This window comes from Coptis chinensis, chromosome 3, assembly GCF_015680905.1.
Source record: "Coptis chinensis isolate HL-2020 chromosome 3, ASM1568090v1, whole genome shotgun sequence".
NCBI classification, from domain to species: Eukaryota; Viridiplantae; Streptophyta; class Magnoliopsida; order Ranunculales; family Ranunculaceae; genus Coptis; species Coptis chinensis.
Window position 1 is genome coordinate 23,039,491 of NC_141458.1, and position 10,267 is coordinate 23,049,757.

At 37.9% G+C, this 10,267-nt stretch overlaps 1 protein-coding gene across 1 annotated transcript; it reads right to left on the reverse strand.

Annotated features, from left to right (window-relative positions):
- Positions 1-1,999: 1,999 nt before the first annotated feature.
- LOC147508675 (uncharacterized) lies at positions 2,000-2,410 on the reverse strand. Its single transcript, XM_086597520.1, has one exon. The coding sequence runs from the start codon at positions 2,408-2,410 to the stop codon at positions 2,000-2,002; it is 411 nt and encodes a 136-aa protein (XP_086453646.1).
- Positions 2,411-10,267: the final 7,857 nt, after the last annotated feature.

Sequence of the window (10,267 nt, forward strand, 5' to 3'; positions counted from 1 at the left end):
CGTCTATCTTGAATTTTTATTTCGCCACAAGTCCCCAACCAGGCTGACTTCATATTTTTTTACTTATAATTTCGCTCAAGGTAGGGGTGCCACTTTTTTCCGAAAACCCAATTTTTTTGAATTCTGATCCGATATTTTTCCTAATTTGGCATTGATATTTGTGTTCCGATATCCGAAATTTCGATATCTGATTTTTTTCGAAAAATAATTGGATCGGAATTGGATGTGTTTTCAAATTTTGATTGGATCCAATTTCCGATTAATTTTCGAATTTTTAACATATAGCGGTCTATTTGATATAGTTACTAAATCAAAACTGCATATAGTTTACATACAAACCAAATAAAAACTCTACAGAAGTAGAACATTGTCTTTCTCACAACTTCAATAAATCAACATTGTCATTCTAGTACATGTCTCAATTTCTCCCATCTTCATATTTGCTAAATTAATGCATTAACATAAAGAAAAAAAACTTGCTGAATGAACGTGTTAAAAGGTCTAAGTTATTATCGGAAAAAAAAAAAAAAAAAAGTCTAAGTTGTTTACTGAATTAATACATTTCAAAATGATTGCTAAATGAATGTATTAATTGGATAAAAAATGGTTATCCTAAAAGAGAATCCGATTATATAATTCAAATTTCCGATTTACTTCCATATTTTGTGGATTCCGAAAATTTTCCGATTTTCCAAACTTTCCGAATTCGGAAAAAAATTTGTCATCCGAAAAATAATTTGATCGGATTTGGAAAGGATATTGTCATCCGAAAAATATTGAATTTTTTTCCAAAAGCCTATTATCCAATTCGAAAGTCACCCATACATCTAACTCATATCCCCACGAAATCCCCACCAACTTTTGTCTTGCTTTTTTTTTTGCAAGAAAAGTGTGAATATAATAATAATAATAATAATAATAATAATAATAATAATAATAAGGTTACAATATAGAGGTTAAGCACTGCCTGGGCTGGATGAAGTTTCCACTTTGAATCCAAAATAAACGAACTCTTATTTTGGATTTTTCAAATTAAATTCGACTCGCATACTCGTCAAATCTATAGTAATATCTATATGGCCATCCCATGAAGGGGATAAAGCCTTCATTCTAAACCATGACTGTTTCCAGTAAATGTAATTCATTTATATCTTGCTGGAATGTTAAGTTTCTAGTCCTGGGTGGAAGAGGAGTCGGATCCACACCTTTCCCCTACTTCTCTCTTCTTCTGAGCCTGCCATGGTTCATCGCCATCCTCCGAGTTATCTTCCTCATTAGCAAGATCTACCCAATTGACCAATCTCAGTAGTCTGAGCCTGCCATGGTTCATCGCCATCCTCTGAGTTATCTTCCTCATTAGCAAGATCTACCCAATTGACCAATCTCAGTAGGGATTTGGTTTCATTCAAGACATGTAATCTATTGGCTGCTTTTGAAGAGGCACTAGAGGAATCTTCTCTCGTTGTTGATAAAGTAAGAATAGGAGTCTAAAACTCTACTATTCATGGCTTGTACCACTGTCGCCTCCTTCTCTACTTGCTCATACATTCAAGTTTGTGCTCACTAGCGTTGAGCGTTGAGGCCGGTTCCATATATTTCTTTTTCTTGTCGCGCATCCACTTGAGGCGATGTGGCACCCATCACCATGGGTGATGCACACACAAGCACTAGCGGTAGGTTAGTATCATCCACACTAGGTGAGTCTGTCACCAATTGGACTGTTGTCTCGATATTCAGCACTGCTACTACCTCGTTTCCGTGTGTATCTTCTTCAAGTTCTGCCAGAGCCGCAAATTGGTTACTCGTGCCTGCGTCCTTAGTGGTGCTAACCTCATTGCTAGCTTCATCTTTCTTATTTGCGTTTGCTCTCACCCATTCTTGATGCCCTTTCTTCCTGTTTCTTTTCTTTTTCTTTGTACCTTTGACCTGGGAATTTTCTGCTGGAGGGGTTGTGTCCACTACCACTTCCTTACCCTTACCTTTTGCTTGCATAACTCCTTTAAGCTTTCTGCATTCTGTCACAAGCTAGATGACCAACAATCTTGCAGTGATTACACAGTTTTGGCAGTTTTCCCACTATAATTGTTTGCCATAAATTGAACCCTTTCATCTTGACATAGATGTGGTCTAGTATTGGTTCAGCCAAGTCCACATCAACTAAGATGCATGCAAAATATCCAAAGTCTCTCTTAAGTGTCTTCTTATCTATGAGAATAGGATAGTCTACACCTCTAGCAATTGACATGAGAGTTTCTGGTTCCCAATACACATGACTTAGCCCTGGTAGTCTGACCCAAACAAGAGCATGTGTTCGTTTTTGCAAATTGGGGTTAAAGTTTGGTGTCCATTGACTCAATCTCAACATAAGTTTGTCAAACTCCCAAGCACCCTCAGCCCATACCCGATTCATATCCTCTACATTTGAAAATCTAATAAAGATGTAACATTTACCAATGGGGGTTATGTTGTGAATAGTACAATGCGGAAACAACGTTATCCACAACAAATAGATCAATCCTACACAAAGATCGATCCTTCTCACTAGACAAGACTTCAACTTCTTGAGTTCCAAGCTTCTCAATATCAAATAACAACACTTCTCAATATCAAATAACAAGCATATAAAGTAAAACAATTAATGTAAAGGAGAACAAACCACAAGACAAAGATATATCGTGGTTCGGCAATTTGCCTATGTCCACACTACGAGTTCCAAGCTTTCCTTAATGTCCAGAGTAATAGATTACAAGATATCTCAATTCACTCAAAAAGAATGAACACTCAACTCACTAAGAATTGCTCTCTTACAATCTCTCTTTCTTGGTTTTGGTTAGGTTAAGTTTTTACAAAAAAAAACTTATATTTATACTGTTTCCAAAAAACTTCCGAAAACAATCGAAGTCTGCTGAAATACGATGGAGCGCGGGTCGTTCCCTTGTTCAGGCAAAGTCGAGGGTGGGGCGTGCTCAATCGCCTGGAGGTCGACCAAGACATGAGCGCGGTGCGCACCCTTTGCTAGGCAAAGTCAAGGGCGGGGCGCCCTCGATACCAAAGAGAGAAAATGTCTTTTTCTCTATATTCTCCACCTTGGTGAGGTTTTAACACATAAAACCGAGCTGAACACATCCATCCAGAACTCGCAGTCAACCGCCCTGAAAGGCCATGCCCACAAAGGGCTCATTCAAGCATGTAGGATTTGGAGCAAGTCCAAACAGTGTTTGAACTTAACTCCGGTGACAACCTTTGTCAACATATCAGCAGGATTGTCATGGGTGTCCACTTTCTCAAGTGCTACATCACCATCCTCAACGACATCCCATATAAAGTGATAACGGACATCAATATGCTTGGTTCGAGCATGATGAACCTGGTTCTTTGCCAAATGAATTGCACTCTGACTATCACAATACAAAGCAACACTATTATGCTCAATACGAATATTATCTAGAAGACCTCGAAGCCATAGTGTCTCTTTAACTGCCTCTGCCACTGCCATATACTATGCCTCACTAGTAGATAGAGCAACTGTAGTCTATAGCATAGACCTCCAACTAACCGGTGCACCATGCATCATAAACACATAACCAATAGTCGATCGTTGTCTATCTAGATCACCTGCATAATTTGAATCCACATACCCACTAACATAACAAGTGCCTCCACCATAAACTAATCCCACATCCAAAGTACTCTTCAAGTACCTCAATACCCATTTCACTGCTTCCCAATGCTACTTCCCAGGATTTGCCATATACCTTCTTACAACACTAACTGCCTGTAAAATGTCTGGGTGTGTGCACACCATAGCATACATCAAATTGCCCATGTCACTTGCATAAGGAACATTTGCCATATGCTTTTGTTCCTCCACCGAACTAGGAGAGAACTTAGCTGAAAGCCTAAAATGCTCAGCCAAAGGAGTAGAAACCGACTTTGTATTCTCCATACCAAAATGAGAAATTACTTTCTGAAGGTATTTCTTCTGAGATACAACTATCCGTCATTTCTTCCTATCTCTGTCAATCTCCATACCCAGTATCTTCTTGGCTCTACCTAAGTCTTTTATCTCAAACTCATAGCTAAGTTGAGATTTCAACTTGTCTATCTCCACCATGCTTTTGGAAGCAATAAGCATGTCATCCACATAAAGCAGGAGATAGATGAAGTCATTACCACGGCCTACGAAAGTAAACACAACAGTCATACTTACTTCGGGTGTACTCATGTTATATCATGAATGTGTCAAAGTGCTTGTACCATTGCCTTGGCAATTGCTTTAAACCATACAGTGACCGATTCAACTTGCACACATTATCTTCTTTCTCAGCAATAACAAAACCCTCAAGTTGTCTCATATAGAACTCTTCATCCAAGTCCCCATGCAAGAAAGTAGTTTTCACATCAAGTTGTTCTAACTCCAAGTCGAAGTGCGTAACTAAACTCAATAACACACGAATGGAAGTATGTTTGACTACCGGGGAAAATACCTCATTGTAGTCGACTCCTTCCTTCTGTGAAAAACCCTTTACTACCACTCTTGCCTTGTACCCAGTACTGTCGGACTCAGGAATGACCTCTTTCTTTCTGAACACCCATTTACTGCCAATAGTCCTTTTGCCCTTTGGCAATAAAACTAGGCCATGTGTGATTTTTATCAAGAGACTCCATATCTTCTTGCATAGCAACCAACCAATCTCTGTAATGAGCATCTCTAACAGCTTCCTTAAAACTATCTGGCTCACCATCTTCGATATTCAATGCATATGCCACTAAATCCACCTAACTATAGTGTTTCACCAACTTCTTGTGCACTTTTTTAACTTGTCTCTTTGGCCTAAGGTCAGCCACTACAAGTTGTGGATGCTCTTGCTCTTCTTCCTGTTGCTGTGTGGTTCCATGATTTGGTATCTCATCATGAACCAACTAGTCATTTGCTGCATCAGACAACTCAAGCTCAGTGGCTTGAACTTCTATAGACTCACCATTCTGCCCAGCTCTTTCCGGCTTACTAAAAGATAACACGGAAGTCTCATCAAAGGTAACATCTCTGCATACCAGGAACTTGTGGTCTTCTAGACACCACAATTTGTATCCCATTACCCCTGTTTACGAAGCCTAAGAATATGGTTTTCTTAGCTCTAGGATCTAGCTTGCTCTCCCTCACATGGTAGTAAGTAGTCGATCCAAACACTCGCAAAATATTATAATCAACTGGGTTACCTGACCACACCTCATAAGGTGTCTTGCAATCTATAGCTGGAACTAGTGACCTATTATACAGGTAACATGCCATGGACACTGCATCTGCCCAATACTCTTTGCCTAGACTAGCATTAGACAACAAACATCTCGCTCTTTCAAGTAAGGTTCTATTCATCCTCTCTGCCATTCCATTCTGCTGAGGTGTGCCCCTGACTGTCCAGTGTCTGACAATTCCCTATTGCGCACAAAACTCTTGGAAAGGCCCATAGGTATACTTTGTACCATTGTCATCAGACCTTAGTGTCTTGACCTTCCTATCTATGCGATTCTCAACCCTTGCCATCTACTTCATAAATGTCTCAAACACTTCATCTTTTGTTTTCATCATATACACCCACACATAGCGAGTATGATCATCAATGAATGAGACATAATAGCGGTTACCTCCTTTAGAAGCCACCCTGGAGGGTCCCTGATAATCTGATAAAATTGAATATAATTCTACTCTGAATAAACGATAAAATCTAAACGAAAGTAAATCTAAAACTTTTACGTATACTATTTATCAAAGATTTCTACTCTCGATACTATGGAAGTAGAGTTGGAATAGAAGATTTGTTCCACTCCTAGTTCCTTAGCATTCAAGTTTTCTACGACTATCAATCCTACCAAAGTCGATGAGAGTTTTACGAATTATACTACGATGCAATTTATACTAACAAGATAATGGGATTAAACTACGAAATGTTATGGGTTGAATCTATGATAAGGAATTAGGGGGGATTGATTCCACCTTAACTCGACTTAATTTACTAACTACAAATCGTCGTAATCTAAATTGAACTGCTTTCACAGAACAATTGGTTCTTTTTAATCCCTAGTTGTTCATGGTAATCTCTACCAACTAACATCTAGCATGTGAACGATCAAACCCATTCTCATGGTGAACTAATCATTTCTAGAATGGAATGGAAATTATGACTACTCTACGCTAACACAAATCAAGCTTCATCAAGGCTTCTTCAACCCCCTCTAATGGGGGTTTAGCCTAGAATCATCATGCTATCATTTCCATATGCAATTAAACAAGTCATCATAAACATATTAGAACTTTGCTTATTTAAACTCAAATGGAAACTACTCATGCAATAATTAATTTAAACTAATAATGACAAATAAGTAAATCTAATAATTGAAGCTAATAATTAATGAAAAACGAAACTAGATTATCAAGAACTAAATATTTTATTGATCTAACAACTAAATAACAATCATTCAATACTGAAATTAAAACAAGAATAACAACTAATTAATTAATTGAAAAACTAGATCTAGAACTAAGCTTTAATGGCTACTTGCTATCCTAACCTAATTGATACTTAAGAGCTAAGTCTTTTGTGTGGAAATGGAGGAGGCCAAATCCACATTTTCGTGCATGGGCTGAGGATCCATGTTTTGGGCTGGAAAATCGAGCCCAAAGCCCAATTTCTTCAGTCTACAGGGCCCTTTTCAACTAGTTTTGACTTCAATAGGCTTTTTGTCCACTTTTGCTCCTCTGATTGTGTCAAGGTTTGGACCATTGGAGATCTCTTTCCGAGCCGGTCGTTTTGACATAAGGTACGCCCAATTCTGAGGTCTGAATCCAAAGATATGGTCTTCGGAAGTTCTATTGACTTTTGTGTGTTGTTTCTGCCCGCGTTGACTCTGACTTTTCAGCTTTTGACCGGGCTTTACAAAGGCTTTTTCTCCTTGAATCTTGGCCTTTAATCACAAAACTTCTTAGCAACAAACTCTTGCTCCTTTATATCGCCAAAGTGGCATATTTCTGCACATAATTGACTTCAATACCTGAAATACATAAAAGCACATAATTAGCATTAACTCTTATTTATTACTCGCATAATTGGTCTAAAAGTATTATTGTTAAGAGGTTAAAACTACAGTTTTGGGCTCTTATCAAACCACCCCCAAACAGCATTTTGCTTGTCCTCAAGCAAATATGAGAAATTAGCATAAGTGACCAAAAATGGAGTTCTAACTAATCTCGTTTAAAGAGTCACGATTGCATTGACCATATGCAACAAGGCCTTAAACCACTTGGAATTCCTTAGTGGACGAGTTATATCCTCGTGAGAGTTTTCCAGTGAAGGTACTCACAAACTTCATCTATACTACAACGACTTAGAAATAAAACTATTGTTTTCTTATCTATGTCTCAATTATCTATACATCTCACTAGCAATGAATACAAAATAATCAAGTTGAAACCTACGCTAATATATGCATAATAATTAATCATCTACGAATAAATATATATACAATGAGTAATACTATGAGATGAACTAGCAGGTCTGTTTCTGAAAACTCGGAATAGCGTCTTTAAGTAGGTCCTCACATAAATGTCAAGACAAAAACCACTCTGATTTTTTTGCTTAAGTTTCTCTACTCCAGTGTGCAGTGGGCACACTTTACCTTACAAACTCAATGACACACAAGGAAGCTAGAGTCGATCAAACACATCTGTCACTTACTATCACACTAACCTATTCCTAATTGAGTTAGAGGTCTTTATTAGGTGTTGCGGGGATTAGGAGATGGTTTAAGAAGGAAGGAAATGGATATTCAAAAAGGACAAGTCTGAGATAATAGAGGCTTCATATTATGTAACTAGAGAAACCCTTGTTCTTTACTTTTGCTTTTACACTTTGTTTCCATCCTTATCCATATTTTTTTCTTTTTCTTTGGCTTTTGACTCCTTGATTCTATTTTTGGAGTTATAACTCTTTATTTTCTTTTATTTTTATTTTTTTTATTTGGATGGAAACTTACTTTTCTCATCTGAAGCGACTAACGAATTCTTGATTTCAAAGGTCCTTCTCTTTTCTATTCTTCATCTCTATTCTCAGACTTATTCAAAGAATTGGGTAAGTTGATTTTTTTTTTTTTTATTTTGTTTTGTTTTTTGTAACAAGGTAAAGGATTTGTGGTTTATGAAAGGCTAAAGAAAGGCTCAGAGGGGCGACTAGCGGAAAAATAATTCATAGGTTTGAATTTCTGGCTATATCGATCCAAAGAGGGCCTAAATTCTCGCTTAGGATATGGTATAGTAATCAAGCAAGTGGACGTGTGATTTCTATATCCAGATTTTACTTCTCCCTTGTGTCATTTCTTAAATATTCACTCATATAAGGCTTTAGGCTATATTCTCACAGAATTTGTAGAATAAGTACTCTAGCCTATATTTCATAAACTTACTGCCAACAATCATAGATACTCATGTAACATATTTATAGATAGATGCAAGGATTATTACCTACATATTAGCCTAAGTTTCTAAAAACTATTCTAATGCAAAAGCTACGTGAGATTTGTAGATTATCAAGGGCCTAGAGAAGGAAACAATACTAATATTCCTAAGTATATAGCATAAACTTTATATATATATATATATATATATATATATATATATATATATATATATATATATATATATATATATATATATATATCAATTTTAAATAGAAAATAAGTGCATATTATACATATCTATATCCTAACAGATGCCTTAATTATAATGTTTCTATCCCCAAACAAAAGAAACATGTTTTGTCCTCTAAGTATTTAAATAAATAGGGTAGAGAAATACCATGGAAACGCGTGAAATTTTAGAACATCTGCAAAACAATGTTAAACATACTAATATAGAAAAGAAAAACTGATGCAACTCTATAAGAGTTACACCCGTTATGGGGTTAATGAGAAATAATTTGCTTGGGACATAAGCAGACACTAACTGAAATAAAAACTAACCTTAACTCCCGTTTAATCATTTTCCTCCTCATCCTTAATAAAGAAATGAGGTTCCTTCGCATCCTGCCATGTCATGGTAATTTGCCAGGCTTCACGCCACTTATCGTCTACTATAGCTAATCTGTCAAGCGCTACTTAGTCGGATGGGGTGTAAGGCGCAACCTGATGAGGTTGTATCCTCCACCCTTGCCAAGGCATTGCACGGAACTATCGAATAATACAATTGGTGGGTCTCACAATGTCGACCCCAACCCAATTCGTGAAACGGGCACAAAAAACAGGGAAGAAACATAGCATTATACGACAAATTAAAATAGGCATAAGAAGGTACTCATGCCTCTTGCTATGGGCTCGGGCTAAACTAGACATTAGGGTCTAGGGAATATCATAGAGTGTACATCCCCCAGCTAAAGTAAGGAAAATATCATAAGTTTCGTCATTCATAGAAGAATAACGTCATTCCCCTCTAATGTTTAGCATGATCCAAAACATAATAGTGTCCACGTTCATAGACAGACTACCAAGGGCGACGTTATAATCCCCTTGGTCCTCTATCCTAAAGATTCCTGCCCCGTAATGCTCATGCAAATCATCATAGTTATACATGTACATATTATCTACCAAATAGGCCCATGAGTCTTGTATTTCGGCCGGCATAGCAAGTCCAAGCACAAAGGCTAGCAAGAACCTGGAAATTTCCATTGGTCCATCTGGTCTATCAAAGAACTTACAATTATCATAAAAATAAGATGTAAGTGCGGGAGAATAAAGTTCATCAGGACTTACTAATAGTGGCTCCCAGCCTGCTAGAATGATCACTTCGCGAAACCACACACTATAGGTGTCACTTTGGAATAAGTCTTCAAAAGACTGTTTCGGTATGATACGAGTGAATGTCATCCCCAATAAACTCGCTGGAATAGCTGCAAAGGATCCTGGAACAACCCACAAAAAATAGGATTTTTACGTGCCCACGGGTCGGTAGCGCGAGTCGCGCTCAACCTATGCCCGGATGGGCGGGGGTGCTTCTGGTGAATTTCGAGTTCCGTGCACTTGCACTTGAAGGCGGTAGCGCTCACTTTTTGCCTGGGATGGGCACGGGTCGCGCTTTGAATGAAAACTAGAATTCTAGTGTTTTGGGCTCAGGGTGCGCTCAGCTATGGGCTTGGTAGGGCGCGGGTCGCACTCTGATGAAATTTGGCTAACGATTGCCTTGAAGCGGGTAGCACTCCTCAAGCGCCTTGGTAGCCTCGAA

Excerpts from the sequence above, each read along its gene's own strand:
- LOC147508675 (XM_086597520.1), bottom strand. The coding sequence starts at position 2,410 with ATGAATCGGGTATGGGCTGAGGGTGCTTGGGAGTTTGACAAACTTATG.